The following is a 21,057-nucleotide window of genomic DNA, read 5'->3' as shown; positions in this document are numbered from 1 at the left end:
ATTTTGATAATTGAATTGTCAATGGTGGTGGGTTTGTTTGTATGTGTGAGTTGATGTGGACTATGTTGTAAATAAATTATTAATAAAAAATAAAATACAAGAAGAGATTCTGACTAAGCATTTGGAAGAGCTATATGACAGTGGAATGGACTCCCTTGGAAGGCGGTGGACTCTCCTTCATTGAAGGTTTTTGAACAGAGGTTAGGGGGTCATCTGTCAGGGGATTCTTTAACTATGATTGCTGCACTGCAGGGGGGGCTGGGCTAGATGACCTTTGGTGGTACCTTCTGCAATTTTGTTATTGTATTGTGCCCTGCCAGGTACTTCAGAAATCCTGCTTCTGCAATCCCAAGCAGGCAGCAAAATAAAGCAACATCTTGAGTCGCTGGTGGATGAATCAACTATTTGTGGTTGGTGGGATGTTCCCAGTGCGGTGGCTCACACTCAGCACTTTTTAACATGTTCAGGGGATGAATCAGAAGAAGCTGACACTAGTAATAACCCCGAATTTTGCATTTATCTTATTTAGAGTATGGATTTCTGTGGTTCACAAGGCTTCGATGCAATTGGTGATTTCATACAAAGGTCGTGTCCACACCAGAGCATTTAAGCGCACACCGGGATCAATTGCTGTGTGTTTGTGTGCCATCATCTACACATGAGCTTGTTCTGTTTTATGGATCTTGAAACGTGATACTTCTCATCCACATTGGTGGGTGGGGCTTGACGGGATGGGATACACCAACATCACTTGGCTAGCTCATTCTGTAAGAACATCTCAGTTATCCACCAGGAACCTTTGCATGCAATTAATGTCCATGGTGTAAGAGCCAATATGAATTACTTTTGACATTCGCCGTTTCACTGCTCAAATGTGTTCTCAAAGGCTGTTGAAGGAAACTGCACAGTACTATTGATGAAATGCCACTGTCTCAGTTTGGGGCCAATGAAATAAAAAATCGACAGACCGGCTAGACGCTGATGTAAGAAAAACCTGCACCCTCCTTAGATTCTTCATCCCAAGTGTTGCTTATTGATTTATTTGTTGGCAAAACATGCTAAACTGTAAGTCCCTAATGCAGTACAAGTCTGTGGTTTTCAAGGTATGTTAAAAACCCAACATCAGGGTTATTTGGCTGCAAGGGAAGAACCTTCAAGACTCTAAATCCATCACCTGGAGTTGTTTAAATTCCCCAAATGCAAACAGTCCCTTTGCAATTGCTAGAGATGACCCACTACAGTTCAGTCTAATAGGATGTCTGCCCAGATGTTCTAGGGTACAGATTTGGAAAGCAGTAAAAAAATAAATAAATAGCCAATCTGATGGGCATCCTATTGCTCTTCTAATATAAGCCCTTTTGGGGCTCTGTAGGCATGGCCAAGGCTGACACCGTCGCCGCTGCCTTATTTGGCGACCATTTTGATGACTCCAGAAAATGGAGGACTGTGTGTTGCGGTTGCTAGGCAACACCAGGATGTGCTTTCCAGCCGCATAGGTGACTGAGGAGCATCTCCTATGGTTGCTTAGTAACCATGACATGCTCTCCCTGTTTGTTGGAACTGGCAGAGTGGCTGGCTAGATTTGCAAAGGCGAAGCTGGGGAATGCCACAGGCAGCCATATTGTGGAGAGAGGCAGCAGTAACCATGTGGTTTTAGATGTAGTGAGGATGTGTTAAGTGTAGCTTTTAAAAATGCAAAATGAACATGGCAAGCAGGTGTTTGAAAAAGGTGGGCCGTACACACCAGGGAGCCTGGTGTGAAAGCACATCAGGTGGCAAACGCAGGGTCTGTTACCAGGAAGGAGCAAGGGTGGGTAGGAAGAGAGCTGGGTAGATGGCAGAGGTGGGAGGAGTAGGGAACCTAGTTCTGTCTGGGTTGCAGCTATGGGGGGTCGGGTGGGCTGGATATCAAAGAATAAGAATACAGTGGTACATTGGGTTAAGAACTTAATTCGTTCCGGAGGTCCGTTCTTAACCTGAAACTGTTCTTAACCTGAAGGACCCTTTAGCTAATGGGGCCTCCTGCTGCCGCTGCATGATTTCTGTTCTCATCCTGAAGCAAAGTTCTTAACCCAAGGTACTATTTCTGGGTTAGCGGAGTCTGTAACCTGAAGCGTCTGTAACCCCGAGGTACCACTGTAATATTTATTAGCTGTCCTTCACCAGAAGTTCCCAAGGTGGGTTACAGCAATAAAAAATGCAGTATTAAACACAGCTTTAGACAAACTATAAATGTATCTAGAATGGCTCCGTGTGTGTGTGTGTGTGTGTGTGTGTGTGTGTGTAGCCAAAGGTCATGACAAAGAGGTGTGTCTTCAGCATACAACAATAGCTGTCCAATGAAGGTGGTGGATGCACCTCTGTGGAGAGGGAATTCCAAAGCATAGGGGTCACCCATGTGAATCTCTGAAGATAGTGGAACCAACAAGAGCCCACCCACCCACCACTGATCACAAGACCCAAGAGGGTCTATAAGGAAGGCTGCCATCTCCTATTTATTTGGGACCTAGGACATTTAGGGATTTAAGCACTAGTGTGAGCACCTTGAACTGGATCCGGAAACAAAATGGCAGCCAACATAACTTTTAAAAAATAAAACGGGTGATATGAGTTCTAAAGGGAACCCCAGCTGGTAAACCGGCCTCTGCACATTGGACCAGTTGAAGTTTCCAAGTTGTCCTCAAGGGCAGCTCTTGTGATCAAGTCATCTCTGTTCAAAAAGCCCAAAACTGGTGGAGCAGCCGGAGCTGGAAAAAAACCCTCTCCTTGCCATCAAGACCACCTGAGCCTCCAAGGACAAGGTTCAACCCAGGATATACAGAACTGCTTTTTCCAGGGGAATGCAGCTCCCACTATGGCAAACCATCTCTCCATGTCCCAGACTTGAAAACTCAGTGCAACGGATAATCCCTCTGCCTTTTCAGGCTACAGCTTCATACACAAATGCTCACTAGGGAGCCTGACTTGGGTGTGTCTGCTGGCACAGCAGGTGGCGTTGCGGTCTATATCACTGAGCCTCTCAGGCTTGCTGATCAGAAGGTTGGCAGTTTGAATCCCTGCCGTTGCTCTGTCCCAGCTCCTGCCAACCTAGTAGTTCGAAAGCATACCGGTGCAAGTAGATAAAGAGGTACCACTGCGGTGGGAAGGTAAATGGCGTTTCCGTGTGCTCTCGTTTCTGTCACGGGGCTCCATTGCACCAGAAGCAGTTTAGTCATGCTGTCCACATGACACGGAAAGCTGTCTGTGGACAAACACCAACCCCCTTGGCCTGAAAGTGAGATGAGCGGCGCAACCCCATTGACTGGACTTAACCGTCCAGGGGTCCTTTACCTTTTACCTTTTTTACCTCTGCTAGCTAGCAAGACAAAGTTTACCACTTTGGGATGAATGAAATGGCCATAAGTCCCATGATGCAGCTCTCCCACAAGCATCTGATTACATTTAGGTTGGGCTTGATTTTGTTCCACCGCAAGAAGCCATCCTTCTTGGTCAGCCTGAGAGCTGTTGGCCCAGGCAACAGGAAGAGTGTGTCCCTTGCACACTCTTGGGCCGGTATCCAGCTTCTTGCTGCTGCCAGCCTTTCAAGTGAAGGCAAGTGGAGTGGAGAGACAAAGAGAACATTTCCTCAGCTCCTCAAGCCCTTTCCAGTCTATCTTTGGCTTGGAACTCTTGAAAGGGCTATATTAAACCAGAGTGATTGTTGTTTTCGAAGCAGAATATAGGGTGAGATCTCTGGGTTTTCCTCATCTTTCTTCTGGCTTTAAATTACTGACATTTCACACAAGGCTTCCAGAAGAGACAGAAATGTGCCTTTGTAGTAGGGGAAGATGGATGCAGTCAGAGAAAGAAGAGGGTGAATGTGAATCCAGAATAAGTGCTCTGATTTGCAGATTAAAGGTAAAGGTACCCCTGCCCGTACGGGCCAGTCTTGCCAGACTCTAGGGTTGTGCGCTCATCTCACTCTATAGGCCGGGAGCCAGCGCTGTCCGCAGACACTTCCGGGTCATGTGGCCAGCGTGACAAGCTGCATCTGGCGAGCCAGTGCAGCACACGGAACGCCGTTTACCTTCCCGCTGGTAAGCGGTCCCTATTTATCTACTTGCACCCGAAGGTGCTTTTGAACTGCTAGGTTGGCAGGCGCTGGGACCGAACGACGGGAGCGCACCCTGCCGCGGGGATTCGAACCGCCGACCTTTCGATTGGCAAGTCCTAGGCGCTGAGGCTTTAACCCACAGCGCCACCCGCGTCCCCATGATTTGCAGATTAGGGCAGGGTAATTTGGATTTACTTAGCCAGAAAACTTCATTGCAAATTTTTGGAGAAATGTGAATTTCAAAGGATAGCTATGTTTGGAAAATTCAAATTTGCTTCAGTTCACTTTTAAATGGGAACTGAATTGAATTTCTTCCTCTTCGCTGCTCCTCAGATTAGTTAAACCCACACAGACTTTGAGTTGCAGATCTTGATGTATTTATGTATTAAAAAAATTGTTTGGAGATGTGATGTTAAAGGGTATATACTATGTCTTTAACATCACATCTCCAAACAATTTTTTTTCATAACGAAGCAAACTTCCATAATTTTGGGGTACCTTTGCCAGGGACCACCAGATAAAGAGACCAGGCACAAGGCCATTGGATAAACTAAGGTACCCCAAAATTATGGAAGTTTGCTTCGTTATGAAAAAAATTGTTTGGAGATGTGATGTTAAAGGGTATATACTACGTCACAAGGCACTCAACCAAGATGATTGGTCGAAAATTGGTTTAGAACTAACTTTCATGGTTTTGACTGATGAGTCAACTGATTTAAACAGTCCCTTGTGAACTGGAGGTGGTTTGATGATTCAGAATGAAGAAAATGGCGCAGTAATGCTGGAGTGTAATTTTAATCTATCATAGTTTGCCCCACCCCACAAGCCGAAATCAGATTTAGGTGGCAAAAGCAGCATTTTGCCATGAGCTCTTGAATCCTTCTCCAGATGTTCCTCTCCATCAGAAGCTGAAGTCCACACCCCTCATCATAAACGTTGGCTCAAAAAATGCAACCAAAGCAGGAACTGCAGTTTCAGTCCTCTCACCTTCCACCTGGCAATTGATATTTTTCCATGAATTGGCACAGATGAGGAACATGTTCACACGTCGTCATAATGCGCCACAACCACCAACATCTAAGACAGTCCACATGAAATCTTCTGGCCGTAGGACCTCACCTTCTGCATCATAAACCATTAGTCTTCTTGATGTACTGTGGCTGTTCACACACCGTAACTTGAAAGCACATTTCTCACCCCCATAAAGAATCCTGGGAACTTTAGTTCACCCCTCACATTCCCTCACAAACTACAGTTCCCAGGATTTCCCTTTTTGGGGTGGAGGAGGAAATGTTCTTTATCTGCTCTTCAGCTGAAGTGTGTATTTCTGCCCTTAATGATACAATTAAAAAGCGCTTTGCTTTCATGGGTCTGCCCGTTATCAGGTGCCTTTTGAGAGTCGGTGCTCTACCGGATGGAGTTGACCTGCCCATTGTGTTTCTGTGCCCCTCCTTCGGCAAAGTCCTCATTCAACCTTTGCCAAAAAGTCTCCAAGTGCCCATTAAGGGGAGGCGTTTCCTGTTGACTTAGCAATTAATGACCTTTTCCTCGACTGCTCCCCTCTCCTTCCTCTTTACCCTTCCGTACTCGAAACACAAATACAAAAACTAAGGGGTGGCGAAAAGAGATCTGTGCAAACGCTACAGTGGCGGTAAGTTGACTGCACACAAGGGGAGGGCCAGGATTTCTTCCGGAGGCTTATTCTGATGTCCCCCCCCTCACAACACTATAACTTAGGGTTGCCGTCTTTGAGCTATTTTTATGGAAAATCCAGACATATGGCAACCCACTAACTCGTGAACATCCAATGGAGCTTAGGGTTGGAAGATTCAGGCCATTTTGGGTGCCCTGAAATAACGTGATTTGGGGCCAAGATCTTGTCCTGGAAAAACAACAACTTTTCATGGCCGCAGTCATTTGCGGCACCCAAAAATGGTGCATTTTGGGGCACCATGAGAGCACATGTTGAACAGTATGCAAGTGTATTTTAGCAGATTCCTCCCCCCTCTTTTGTCACTGGGCCCTGGTGGGCTTTCCAGTAATAGACAACTGTGGCAGCAGTGGTGCTCCAAGCAGTTACCCACAATGCACTTGGTGCAGGGTTACTTGCAGCTATTTGGGGATGTTAAAATGGTGGCAAGACCCACATTCCTTGCACTGTTTGAAGTACCCAGTCAGAAATGTTTTTAAAAGGAGCGGGGGCTTAGGGTATAGGTGGGGAACCCCCAGCTCACAGTCTGAACATGACCCACTAGGCCAGAGTGGGAAAGGTCCAGCCTGCTGTAGGTATATTGATCCAATGGCATCAGGGATGGGTAAGCAGATTTTAGGACTACAACTCCTATCAGCCCCAGCCAGTGTGGCCAATGGTCAGGGATGATGGGAATCATAGTCTAAAAGATCTGGAATGTATCATGTTGACTTTCCCTGCAAAACACACACACACACACACACACACACACACACACACACACACACACACACCAGTGCATAATACCCATTAATAGGATCACATACCCTCCAGCGTTTCTCCTTTGAAAATCAAGACATCCCGTTCCATAACGATAACTTTACTATTTGTACCCCACATATCTTACTTGGTTGCCCCAGCCACTCTGGGCAGCTTCCAACATGTATAACAACACAATAAAACATTAAACATTAAAAAACTTCCCTATACAGGAATGGCTTGGGGGTCGGATAACTCCAGACCCTTCAACATTCCTTCAATGAAAATAGGGACATCCTAAGGAAAAACGGTTTCTCTAAATCAGGGATGTCCCTGAAAAATAGGGACACTTGGAGGGTCTGGGACATGAGTAGGCAAACTAAGGCCTGGGGGCCGGATCTGGCCCAATCGCCTTCTAAATCCAGCCCGTAGACGGTCCGGGAATCAGCATGTTTTTACATGAGTAGAATGTGTGCTTTTATTTAAAATGCATCTCTGGGTTAATTGTGGGGCATAGAAATTTGTTCATATTTTTTTTCAAAATATAGTCCAGCCCCTGACAAGGTCTGCAGGACAGTGGACTGGCCCCCTGCTGAAAAAGTTTGCTGACCGCTGGTCTGGGATCAGTGTAACTGCAACCCTGTGCAGAGTTTTCTGGGTGTAAATTTCATTGAGCTCTGTTGAGCTTCCTTCTGACCTTGTATGTTAAACGCCCTGAGCTCTCACCTTTGGCCTTTAATTAGAAATACCTCGGGTATTAGAAGTACCTCGGGTTACAGATGCTTCAGGTTACAGACTCTGCTAACTCAGAAATAGTACCCCGGGTTAAGAACTTTGCTTCAGGATGAGAACAGAAATTGCTCAGTGGCAGTGGGAGGCCCCATTAGCTAAAGTGGGGTCTCAGGTTAAGAACAGTTTCAGGTTAAGAACAGACTTCCGGAACGAATTAAGTTCTTAACCTGAGGTACCACTGTATTGACAACTTTGCAAAGAAGTGCCACCACTGAAACTCTTCATTCAAAACTGTGTATCCCTTTCTACATCAAAAGAAAGAAAGGCCCAGCCTCTGCCTCATTCATCTCCTCATCCTCTGCTTTCCTCTATGCTAACCTCCCACCCAGAAATGATAAAACTTGAAAGCCATGTTATCTCCTCATTCACTTGCTAGAGCCACGAGGATCCCTCAATGACCCCGGTGCTCTGGCAGATGACATCATCACTCTAATTCTGAGAAAGGTCCCGGAGGAGCCCCACTTGCCTGCATTCTCCCTCCCTTCCAGCAATGATGGGAACGTCATTTTTGTCTCTGAAGGATCATCTGACATGCATCTCAAGAGGTACACACAATTAGGGCCCAGCACTCTTTCGGAGGAGACAGTTCCAATTAAAAAAACCACACGTCAAATATGCAATTACTGAATCAGCCCATTCAGCTATACTCATTCGTCCGTCCCCCCCTTTTCCTTTTCCAGCAATAAACTGTCACGTCCCAGAATAAGGGAGAATCTTTTCAAACAAGGAACATCTGACTTTCTCTAAGTGAGTGAGGTGCTTCTGGGTGGGGAAGTTCTGTTAAGTCTCTGAAGTCCTTGAGCCCTGTAAGTGCAGCTGAATAAAATTCCCTCTTTTCATCCGCAAAGTACTGTTCATTCAAGTAACTGAGCTCATTAGCTAAATTCACCCATTCACTCGCTCTGAGTTGCTCAGAAAGCTTTTGTGGGTCACAGGTTTGGCCCAAAAGAGGCCTTGATGATGGCTGATGTGAGCACTAGCAACAGATCTCTAATTTTATGCGCTAGCAAGACAGGCTTGTGGGGTGGAGGGAAAGCTCTCTCTCAACCTCCTGGTAGACAGCCCCGTTGGTTTAGATTTCAGAAATGCATAAAATTCTTCAGCTGCAGCTGTCTCCCTGCCAAATCTTTAAATCAAAGCAGAAACCAGCTTGTCTGCAAGGACGGCTTCATTTACCATTAAACCATTTCAGGGCAATAAAAACAAGCATTGGTTTTGACTACGTGACTTATGTGCAAACGTGTTGCACAGGGGCGGGGAAGGCGGACACCACAGGGTGTGTGTGTGAGAGTGGGGCAGGTGTCAAGGGGCACAGATTGCTGGCAGAAACTGGCCAACTTGATTTTATCAAACTATTCCCATGTGATTTGCACCAGCTGCCAGTTAATTTCTGGGCTCAATTCAAGGTGCTGTGGTTCACCTTGAAAACCTTTAATGGCTTGGGACCTGGGGCATCTTTTCCCCAGTGCTTTTGCCACCATTAGGCAGAGTGAGGCAAGTGCCTCAGGTGGCAGATGCTGAGGGACAGCTCCCTGGCTGTAGTTTCTATTGGGGGACAGAGCTGGGTTTGCCACACAGCCCAAGGCTGATCCTTCCGATGCAACAGAGGACACTGTGCCACTTCAAGTGCTGAAGGCACATTGAACCGCCTGTCCAGACAGCTTATGGATCAGTTCTGCTTTCCCCATATGTTTTCCCTTGCATGTTCTGATTGCCATCTGAGCCCCTGCTTCAAATCTCTTGGCCTCAGGGTGCAAGGCTGCTGTTAGCAACCAGTGGCAGGGCCTTTTGTGTTGTGGCACCTACCTTGCCAAGTGTGGGTTGTCAGGCTCCATCGCTATGCTGCTTCAGGTGATTGGAGAAGGCCTGGCATTTTCCTTTTCCTTTTCATAAAAAAGATCTTTTGTTATTTATGTTCTTTCTGTGCTACTGAAATTTGCTAAAATACACTGAATATTGATAAGTTATTCGTCAGAGGTCAGTATAATGGAACTCCTTCCCTAGAGAAACTAGACGGGACCCCTCCTTGTCCTCCTGCCGGCAGGTGAATATGTTCTTGTTCCAACAGGCTTTTGGAAAATAGCTACAGTGGTACCTCTAGTTACGAACTGAGTTCGTTCCGGAGGTCCGTTCTTAACGGACGAAGCTGTTCTTAACTAGAGGCGTGCTTTCGCTAATGGGGCCTCTTGCTGCCGCTGTGCCGCCGGCACACAATTTCCGTTCTCATCCTGGGGCAAAGTTCTCAACTCGAGGTAACTCTTCCAGGTTAGCGGAGTTTGCAACCTGAAGCGTTTGTAACCTGAGGCATTTATAACTCGAGGTACCACTGTACTTTTAATGAAATGGTTGGTGCCCTGCTGTTTTTATTGTAATTACTGGTATGGTTTTAATAGATTTTAAGGTCGGCAGTTTGAATCTGCATGATGGGGTGAGCTCCCATTGCTCTGTCCCAGCTTCTGCCAACCTAGCAGTTCGATGGCATACCAGCGCAAATAGATAAATAGTACCACTGTGGTGGGAAAGTAAACGGCATTTCTGTTCGCTCTGGCACTCATCATGGTACTCCGTGTGCCAACAGCAGTTTAGACATCACCTGGAAAGCTGTCTGTGGACAAACGTCAACTCCCTCAGCCTGAAAAGCGAGATGAGCACTGCAACCCCATAGTCGCCTTAGACTGGACTTAACCATCCAGGGGTCTTTTACCTTTACCTTTACCTTTAATAGATTTTAATGTATTTATGTAGCTTTAAAAAAACAATAAAGCATTGATAGAATTAAAGCTACATAAATACATTAAAATCTGTTAAAGGTAAAGGACCTTTTGTTATTTCCCTGTGTTTTTAGCTGGTCTTATTTGATCTGTAAGCCACTTTGAGTCCTTGTCCAGGAAAAGGGTGGGGTGTAAATAAATATTTGATAATGATAATAATCATATAAGGGGATTGTGTATGTTTTATTCTGTTTTTATTACTTTTCATTAGCCGCCTCAAGTCTCTTTGGTAAAGTAGGTGGGATGGAACTTTTGAAAATAAATCAATAAAAATAAATCACTTCTCCTAGCAGAAAGCCTTTCAACCATGTGACTAGAATAATATTTAAGATGAATGAATGATTCATCTTCATGAAGGAATAATCCTGCTTTGATCAGGGCACAGGGATGAAACAGCAAGTCACAGGGGAGACCTGGGCAGGATGCAGTGCCCAAAGCGGTCATGTTTACATCCCTTTGATGATAGAACCTTATAGTCTCCTCTTCCATCTTGCGTGCCTGTCCAGCAGACTGTCAAAACCTGCCTTTTCCTCCTCCCTGCTATCTGCTGCATATCCATAAACTTTATTTAATTGACCATGCACACCAGCTCAGAGAAACTATGAAGGGAATGTACAGCGATATACGCAATAAGACATCAACCACCAATAAAACAATACCTATTAACTGCCCCCTCTTTTTATCATGTCTTTAAAAGTCCTGAGCGCAGAAACAAAGAATTTAAAAACACTAAATAAGCCTGATCTATAACCAGCTGTTGTCAGTGTTTAGGAAATACTTTACATCTTCCGAAAAGACTGCAGTCCTACAAACAACATGGGGGTTTGTGCCACTGAACTCAATATGGTTTATATATAGGATTGCATCACATGGTATAATCCCAAGATGCAGACGTCTTGTATTTTTTGAAGGGACGTTCTTAATTATTTCAGATTGCTTAATAAACGCCTCCTCTGCAGTTTTCAAATGGCTGACCTTTGTGTCTGTTTCAACTATGGATGGGAGTTAACCATTTTCAGTCTTGCATTTCTTTCTGTTTATGCTTTGGCCAGCTCTCTCTGCTCTGTTTTGCAAGGAAAAGCAACAGACAGCATCCTCTCATTCCTCTGCTGATGTCAGCATACAAAGCTCATATGATGTTGCTAGTGATAAGAAGAGGTTACTGGAGGGTTGCGAATCCCATGGAGACTTTTTCACATCCACATGGATGCTTCCCTTACAATTCGTTGCAGACAACTTGAAAATAATACTGAGCATTCATATAGCACTAGTTCCCCAGTGTTTTCGGGGGTGTGTGTGTGCTTTCAGGTGGGGAGAGGGTTTCTTACTGCAAATGGGTCCTTGAGATATTGCAGATGTGGCACTGGCAACAGCAGGTTTTTCCAATTGGATTTCCCCCAGGAAGAGAACATTGGGTGAAATGGAGGAAAAATACAAGCTGTTTCATTCATGCACAAGTTTAACATGGTGTGTGTGTGTGTGTGTGGGAGCAGCACAGTCCTGCAACGTTGGTGGGTCTGCCCCAATCGGAGGGGACCTGAGAAAATGCTTTCTGTGTCCACACGTAGGCAGTAAGCACTTGAGAAAGGCATTCTCATTGGCACAAAACGGATTATAACTTCTCCGCCGAACGCGATTTAGGTTGACAAAACAGTGTGGCACAGGGACAACATAGGGAATGACATTGTGTGTGCAGCACCCCTGGAAGGCACTTGCCTGCAGCACTGAATGCACATTATCACATAGTGTGTACCATATATATTTGTTTCATAAAATTTATACACTGCTTGTTTTTTGTTTTAAAAAACAACAACCCCAAGAAACCAAAGCGTTTTACAAGGAGACATACAAAGGTTGAAACACTGAAACAGATTAAAATTACCACAACTTTCTAAGCATCTGGACATGTTTCTAAGCATCTGGGCAGGAATGTTTTTATCAGGTGCCGAAAAGTATAGATGGAAGACACCTGCTAGATCTCAATAGGCAAGGAGTTCCAAAGAGCTAGAGCTGCCACACTAAATGATTGAGTTCTTACAAATGCAGAATAGGTATTGGGTGGCAGCTGCAACAGTGTCCTTCCCACTGATAGAAGTGGCTGAGTGGGTTATGGCAATGTTGTAGGCCGGGTGACTGGAGGCCCCTTCCTAGGGCCTAGCCAGACTTACACCGCCATGCCAGGAATGCACTGCGAGTTTATAAATTTCTTCTAGCAAGACTCCTCCCCTGGGCCTTAGACAAGCTCTGCATTGGCTTGCTCATGGAAACAGATGGATAGGTAGGCAGGTAAATAGAATCAAGGGCCAGGATAAAGGCAAACAACTGCCTCATGAAGGTGCCGGATACACCTCTTTCCCGAGGGAATTCCATCATCAACACCCATCGGGAAGCACCCTCCAAACCCTGACAGACAGGAATATTGTCACAGTCCTCACAACAGTCCATGAAAGTCTGATCAGCAGAAAATTACGCCCATTTTTCTGATGAGGGGCTGAGGCTGTGTGAGCAAGAGAGGTTTTTCTAAGTCCGTCTCTGGACTTTGTAGGCGAGGCGACAGTCAAAACCCAGGCCTTTGCAACTCAAGAATTGGCCTATTTCTTCGTGACTCCATACTGGCTGTTGTTAACCCACCTTCTTCTCTCAGGAGCTCAAAGTGGGGTACAAAGTGATTCTCCCCCCTCATTTAATCCCCACAACAACCCTGTGAGGTAGGTTAGGTCGAGAGGCAGTGACTGGCCCAAGGTCACCCAGTGAGCTTCGTGGCCACATGGGGGGATTTGAACCCTGTTCTCTGACAGTTCCATGGTGAAAACAAAAAAAATTCCTTCCAGTAGCACCTTAAAGACCAACTAAGTTAGTTCTTGGTATGAGCTTTCGTGTGCATGCACACTTCTTCAGATACACACCTGCACACATCGCATGCACATGAAAGCTCATACCAAGCAGCGGCGTAGCGTGGGTTGTCAGCACCCGGGGCAAGGCAAGTAATTTGCGCCCCCTAACCTGTGGATTTGCGCCCCCTAACCCGTGGATTTGCCCTAACCCCAGATGTTGCGCCCGGTGCGGCCGGCCCCCCCTGCACCCCCCACGCTACGCCACTGATACCAAGAACTAACTTAGTTGGTCTTTAAGGTGCTACTGGAAGGAATTTTTTTTGTTTTGACTATGGCAGACCAACACGGCTACCTATCTGTAACTAGTTCCATGGTGGTCACACTGTTCTGAGCTACACCTGCAAGGTCTTTTGTCTCTAGGCTGCAAGGTGTGTGTGAACACAAGTGTGAAAATAAAGAAGGAATATCTGCAGACGAAGGAACGAGGACAATGGAAAAGGTTATTTGTTCAATTGCAAGCGGCCGGTAACAGGCGCTGCTCAGAAGTGCACACAGAGTGCTTTCCAAGTAGGAAATGATAAGGCGAAGGCTAATGAAGAGAAGGGAGACGGAATGCAGCAGCCCAAGGCACTTTTTGGCACATTCGGAGTGCATCTTTCTTTAGAAAAACACATACACGCACACACAAACATCCTTTTGGCTGGCTGTTTTGGCTTGTCAAGGCTTTCCTGGGGTTCAGGAAAACGCAGAAGATCTGGCCACAAACACAACAGCCCTGTGAAAAAAAGCAGAGTCAGTGGAACTGAGGAACTTCAATGAGAGAGGGGCTGCGCTGGAGTGGGGCGAAGGGGCTGCAGAGGAGGCAGGAAAAAGAACAGCAAACGCTGCAGATGGTCTCACTCTCTGAGCGAGAGAGCGAGAGCGAGAGCGAGCGAGAGAGAGAGAGGAAGCCCCATAATTGCAAAAGTCAGCTAAACTCGCTCTGGCTCTTTAAAACGCGAGGCGAGCGCGCCGCAGCGCGCTACTAGGAGGCACCGGGCGAGCTGCAAGTGGCTGAGGGCAGGCCCAATAAGCGCCTTCAGCACCTCCCCTCGGAGAAAAAAGCAGCAGGCGAAGGAAAAGCAACTCTGGCTCCGAAGCCTTGATAAAAAAAAAGAAAAGAAAAGGGACAGAAATTGGCACACGGCGGCGATGTATATAAAGCTTTCCTAGCAAGCGCGCTGCCTGTTTGCAAAGCCAGGCACCGTCGAGGGGGGTGGTAGCAGGAGCGCGCCGGCCGCGATGCCTCGCTGAGTGAGTGAGTGAGTGAGCGAGCGGGCAGCGGGCTGCTCCCCGACGCGGAGGACCTGCAGTTGCCCCGGCCGGCCCGGCCCGCGCCCTCCCCGCCGCGCCATGCCGCTCCTCCTGCTCCTCCTCCGTCGGGGTGCCCTCTTGCTCTGCCTGACCGTCCTGCGAGGGTTGTGCGCCCCGGCGGAGACGGAGCTGGTCACCCCCATCCGCCTGGACCAGTCCCCGGAGGGCGGCCGGCCGTATTTCCATGGTCCCCCCGAGGACACCCCTGTCGGGCAAGGAGCCACCTTCCAGATCACGGCTTTCCACCAGGATTTCTACCTGCACCTGCGCCCCGACGCCCAGTTCCTGGCGCCCGCCTTTGCCACGCAGTACCTGGGCAGCGCCCCGACGGCGGGGGCGGCCGAGCAGGAGGGAGACCTGCGCCGCTGCTTCTACTCCGGGGACGTCAATGCGGACGCGGACTCTTTCGCGGCTCTGAGCCTCTGCGGAGGGCTGACGGGGGCTTTCGGCTACCGCGGCGCCGAGTACCTCATCCGCCCCGTCGAGAACAGCGGCGGGAACCGGGCGCTGTGGAGCGGCCCCGGGGAGCACCTGCTGCAGCGCCGGAGCGCGCCAGGTCCCGCCGTCCCGACTTCCCGCTGCGGCGTGGGCTCGGGCTGGAACCCGGCCATCCTGCAAGCCCTGGAGAAGTACAAGGGGGCCCCCGGGGCCCGACGGGACCCCCGCAACGGGACGGGCCACGCGCCGCAGCCTCCACCGCCCCGGGCCAAGCGCTTCGTCTCCATCCCGCGCTACGTGGAGACGCTGGTGGTGGCGGACGAGTCCATGGCCAAGTTCCATGGCGGCGACTTGCAGCACTACCTGCTGACCCTCATGGCCACGGCGGCGCGCCTCTACCGGCACCCCAGCATCCAGAACCCCATCCAGCTGGCCGTGGTCAAGTTCCTGGTCATCGGGCAGGACGACAAGGGGCCCAAGGTGACGAGCAACGCCGCCCTCAGCCTGCGCAACTTCTGCGCCTGGCAGAAGAAACTGAACAAGGGCAACGACAAGCACCCCGAGTACTGGGACACCGCCATCCTCTTCACGAAGCAGGTGGGTGGGGGCGATCTGACGGGGTGGGTTGACGGGTTGCCTCATGGCTCCTCCGGCTCGTCCCCTAGGGCAGGAGGACCAGGAGGTGCTGCCAAGCGGGGTGGGTGCGTCTCACCTCCACCCTAGTGGTCCCTGCAGGGGCGTCGAATGGGTCCTTGGAGGGGAGAGCCTTGAGGTTGGACGCCAGCGCGGGTGAGGCTGATTCCCCTCCTTGGCCAGCAGGAGGCGCTGTAACGATGGTGGTTTTTACTAATCCAACATTCTCTGTGTGTATGGTACCGGGTTCTGGTTTATTGCATCTGTATCCAGCCTTTTCCTCCAAGGAGCTCAAGGTGGCGAGACTGGTTCTCCCCTCCATCATTTAATCCCCACAACAGCCCTGCGAGGTAGGGTTGCTGTGAGGTGACTGCCTCAAGGTCAGGCACTGAGCCTCATGACTTGTGTATGTGCGCACGTGTAAATGTGTAGTTGAATCCTGATCTCTTCCAGGTCCTAGTCTGACACTGTCATCTTCACAACGCCATGAGGTAGGTTAGGCTGAGAGACAGTGACTGGCTTACGGTCTCTCAGTGACCTTCATGTGTTTGGCACACTAACCACTGCACCACTCTTGACTCCTCCCAAAGCCACATTAGTCCCCTTTCCCTTAGTCCAGTCTGGGGCCCTTCAGATGTTGTCAGATTACAGCTTTCATCACCTCCTCACCCTTGGCCATGCAGGGCAGGGGCTGGTAGGAGTTTTAGTCCAATGTTTCTAGGGCATCACGTTGAGGAAGGCTGCTGTGGCCTCAGTGACCTTCAGGCTACCATGTCCAGTACACACTTGCTTAGGAGTAAGCCCCATTTGTTTTCAACGGGTGGAGACTTCTTCCCAAATTAATTCAGGATTAGGTTGCACCTGCCCCGAATGAGCCACGAGAAGATGCCTGCCCAAATGAAAAGCAATAGCGCTTACTTGGCTGGTCACTTTCGGCTTTTCTGATTTTTCCAGAGAAGTGCAGGGAATCTGGGAAGCTGCTCTGATGCCGTTCTCCTTTGTTTAGCCCACTACACTGCTGCCTGCTTGGATTGGCAGTGCCTTTTGTGGGTCCCGGGCAAGTACAGCCCTGATGTCTTAAGGAAGCTCCTAGTTATGATGGCTGCACTCTGCCTCCAGCATTCAGGTTTCCCCAGATAAGAATCCCGCTGGCCACTGAACCAGATGCTGGACCAGATTGGCATGATCTCTGAGCCAGCAGGGCTCACTTTTTATGTTCTGGTCTTTTTGCTGAAGCTGCCAGGGGGACGTGGGTTTGGGACCTTCTGTGTGGGATGAACGCAGTCCAGCCTTGCTCTCTGCCACCACCACCCCAATTGCTTGGTTGCAGCTCAGAGGGGAGCACGTGGGTTGTGAGCTTGGCATACATGGAATTCCTTTTGAACAGCAGCCCAGAAAGAAATAAAAAAAGAGGGTAGAGAAAAAACACCCGTTGGCACAGTTTTTTTGCGAGGCCAGTAAATGGGTCAAGAGAGAGACATTCTTCAGGAAGAGTGATTTGTGACAAGAAGCTGCCCTTTGCCAGTGGAGCATCTCACTGGGCGGGGCGGAGCCACGATTCTCCTCCTCTCTCCTCCTTCTGTCTCTCCCTCCTTCTCTCCTTCCTGCCTCTGCCAACTGGGCCAGAGCTGCCAATTACCCAATGCAGTGTCTCGGTTTGCCTGCCATGATGTGGCTGAGAAAACCATTGCAGGATGCATTTGTAGTTGCACCTTAAGAGTAATTAAAAAAACCTCAAGAGGAAAAAGGCAGTTCATAGAGGCGATGGAGAATATAAGAAGAGCCTGCTGGATCAGGCCAATGGCCCATCTAGTCCAGTATCCTGTTCTCACAGTGGCCAACCAGATGCCCCTTATGGAACACCTGTAAGCAAGATTTGAGCACAAGAGCCCTGTGGTTTTCAGCAGCTGGTACGCGGAATCATTGCTGCCTCCAGCTGTGGAGGGAGAGTGTAACCATCCTGGCTCATAGCCACTGATAGCTCTCTCCTCCTCTTCCATGAATTTATCCAATCCTCTTTTCAAGCCATCCAAATTAGTGGTCATCACTGCCTCCTGTGGGAGGGAGTTCCACAGTTTAAGTCTGCACTCCATAAAGAAGTGCTTTTTAAAATCCGTCCTAAATCTTCCAACGTTCAGCTTCAAATCGTATCATTTTTTTACATAGTAGGAGATACATAAATTGTAGGAAAACTTATGGAGAAAGTGGAAAGAGATGCTTCCACTCCCCTCCCCCGACCCTTAGGGTGATAAAATGTAGAGCAGGGGTGAGGAACCTGGAAGTTGCTCCGCCATGACCTCCCCGCCAATTTCGATACAATAAAGGAACTGGAGGCCCCTCGACTGTCCTCGGGTCCAGTATTGGACCACTTTGACCGGATATCCCCAGCCGATGTGGACAGACTCCTCCGAGCTGGAAAGCCCACCACTTGTCCTCTCGACCCGTGCCCGTCCTGGCTGATTAGAGCGTGTCCAGACGAGGTGCGGGCCCCCCTGGGAGATATCATCAATTTGTCCCTTGGCACCGGGACATTCCCAGGGGAACTGAAGGAGGCAGTGGTGCGCCCGCTTTTAAAGAAAACATCATTAGATCCCTTAGATCTATCCAATTACCGCCCGGTTTCGAATCTTCCATTCCTGGGTAAGGTGATTGAGAGAGCGGTTGCGGAACAGCTTGGTAGGTTTCTGGATGAAACATCGGCTCTGGATCCATTCCAGTCCGGCTTCCGCGCTGGTCATGGGACCGAGACGGCTCTGGTCGCCTTAACAGATGATCTCCGTAGGCAGCTGGATCAAGGCGGGTCGGGGCTGCTGATTCTTCTAGACCTGTCAGCAGCCTTCGACATGGTCGATCACCAACTCCTGGACCACAGCCTTGCCGACGTGGGGATCCAGGGCACAGCCCTTCAATGGCTGCGCTCGTTTCTCTCTGGTCGGGGACAGAGGGTGGCGCTTGGGGGGGAATTGTCATCCCGCCACTCCTTGGTGTGTGGAGTGCCTCAGGGTGCGATTCTCTCCCCGATGCTTTTTAACATCTTTATGCGCCCCCTTGCCCAGCTTGTCCGGAGTTTTGGGCTGGGCTGCCATCAGTATGCTGATGACACCCAACTCTATCTGTTGATGGATGGCCATCCTGACTCGGCCCCAGACACACTGACCAGATGCTTGGAAGCTGTGGCTGGATGGCTACGTGGGAGCCGGTTGAAGTTAAATCCTTCGAAGACAGAGGTCCTCTGGCTGGGACGGGACGATATGAGATTGAGGGGGCAACTCCCTTCTCTTGCGGGGGTGCAATTAGTGCCAGCACCGTCCGTTAAGAGTTTGGGTGTAATCTTCGATACCTCCCTCTCCATGGAGGCGCAGATTGCAGCTATAACAAAGGCGGCATTTTTTCATCTCCGCCAAGCTAAGCAGTTGGCTCCTTACCTCTCTCGCCCTGACCTAGCCACTGTGATCCACGCGACGGTCACCTCCAGACTGGATTATTGTAACTCGCTCTACGTGGGGCTGCCCTTGAGACTGACCCAGAAACTCCAGCGGGTGCAGAATGCCGCAGCGAGACTCCTTACGGGGTCTTCGCTGCGAGATCACATTCATCCGGTGCTATACCAGCTGCACTGGCTCCCGGTGGAGTACAGGATCAGGTTTAAGGTGCTAGTTTTAACCTTTAAAGCCCTATACGGCCTAGGACCCTCGTACCTACGGGACCGCCTCTCCTGGTATGCCCCACAGAGGAACTTACGGTCTTCAAATAAAAACATCTTGAAGGTCCCAGGCCACAGAGAGGTTAGGCTGGCCTCAACTAGAGCCAGAGCTTTTTCGACTGCGGCTCCAACCTGGTGGAATGCCCTGTCGCAAGAGACAAGGGCCCTGCAGGACTTGACATCTTTTCGCAGGGCCTGTAAGACAGAGCTGTTCCACCAGGCCTTTGGTCAGGGCGCAGCCTGACTCCCTCCTTTGGCAATCTCTACAAAGCTTTAGTCTATGGTTGCCATCAATTTGTATTTTAATTAATTTTTAGAATGTATCTATAATGTTGTACTGTTTTAGTGTTGTTAGCCGCCCTGAGCCCGGCTTCGGCTGGGGAGGGCGGGATATAAATAAAATTTATTATTATTATTATTATTATTATTATTATTAAGTCCAATTGCCCCTGGAGCATCGGAGGTTCAGCTCCTGACTTGGGATCACCCCCTGAAATTAACTGGCAGCAGATTCAGCAGACAGAAGGGGGGGGGGGAATCTCTTTCCCCCTTCCCTGCATAGTGAATTCATAGGTTTTCCTTGCACCATGAAATGGTTATGGCTGTTGACATAAGTCCTGATAGCTAAATGGAGATCCTCCATATTCAGAGGCAGTCTACCTACAGCATAGCTGTTGTTGTGGGATGTAGTTGCGGTGGGAACCTTTGATGCTGTTGGATTCCAGCTTCCCTCCACCCAAGATGGCATGACCTATTGGTCTGGGATGATAGGAGCTGTAATTTAAAAACATATTGAGGGCCATAAACTGCTATCTCTGCTGTAAGGGAAGTTCTATGAAAAGGAAGTTAGGATCAATGGACTCTTGGTTTCATCCAGCTCTTCTCATGTTCTTGTTGGTCACACAGAGCCAGGGATTTGCTTTGTTTTCTGAACTCCCCCTCCCCCACAAACAGCTGGGCAGAGCACCAATCTCTTTCTGAAATCTCTTGCAGAACCCTCTATTGCATGAGGTTTGGGAAACTTGAGACCAATTGGGGTGTCTCCCCCACCACTAATCTACTGTCTTTCTTTAGAAATTGTTAACTCTCACTCGCCTCATGTGTGAAGTGGGATTTATTCCCCCAGAGTAATTTTTCATGTCAACATCCGTTTACAGTGGACGTAAACAAGTTAAGTTTGTCTGGCTGCACGACTTTGCCCTTAAATAAACATTCCTGCGTTTTCCCCGCTTAATTAGAAGGATTTGCTACTTCCTTTCCTGCTGTTCTTTTTTTGTTTGGGGTGGTGTTTGTGAAATCCAGCGGAGAGAGCAAAGTTAAATCCTTAGTTTGTCAGTGGAAATCTCACGGCAGTCAGGGATGTCAGATCAGTGGCGGCTGCTGTCCGTGGGGACTGGTGGGGTAGAAGTCTGGGAGCCCAACAGTAGGTGGCGCCAAAGCCAATGACAGACAGAGCCAATTCATTCTAGCTTGGTCCTTGTCCTCCTCCTTCCTGCTGAGTTATACAAGGGCAACTCTGAGACAATGGAGGAGGAAGGTGACAGGCAGTGCCACCCCCGGACTGGGTCTAAGTGGGAAGGCAGGCAGGTGGGGCCAGCCTAAGGTTGGCGGACAATGCCCAATTTGCCCTAATGGACCAATCTGTGCTGACATCCATCATGCATTTCCTTCTGGAATCTATTACTTATTGCATTTATTTCCTACTTTGTTCTTTAAGGGGTTCAAGGTTCTCCCCATCCTCATTTGATCCTCAAAACAACCCTGTGGGGTCGGTTAGGGTGAGAGGCAGGGACTGACCCCTAGGGTCAACCAGTTAACATCATGGCTGAGCGGGGATTTGAACCCAGTTCTCCACAATGCTAATCCAAAACTCTAACCACTACACTGGAACCCTGATCTTCGAATATTTTATATCTGTGTGTGCGTGTGCGCGCGCGCGTATACACACACACACACACACACAACTTCCAAGGTTCTAGTTCCCATTTCAT

At 48.9% G+C, this 21,057-nt stretch overlaps 1 protein-coding gene across 1 annotated transcript in view; it reads left to right on the top strand.

Annotated features, from left to right (window-relative positions):
• The first annotated feature begins 13,852 nt into the window (after positions 1–13,852).
• The window catches only part of ADAMTS15 (ADAM metallopeptidase with thrombospondin type 1 motif 15), a 41,299-nt gene continuing 34,094 nt past the window's right edge, over positions 13,853–21,057 (top strand). The window contains exon 1 of the mRNA XM_028707803.2: positions 13,853–15,327. Coding sequence (XP_028563636.2) covers positions 14,332–15,327 — 996 coding nt within the window. The 5' untranslated portion in view covers positions 13,853–14,331. The remainder of the gene's footprint in view (positions 15,328–21,057) is intronic.

Source organism: Podarcis muralis, chromosome 15 (assembly GCF_964188315.1).
Source record: "Podarcis muralis chromosome 15, rPodMur119.hap1.1, whole genome shotgun sequence".
NCBI classification, from domain to species: domain Eukaryota; kingdom Metazoa; phylum Chordata; class Lepidosauria; order Squamata; family Lacertidae; genus Podarcis; species Podarcis muralis.
This window is presented reverse-complemented; position numbering and strand designations above follow the sequence as displayed.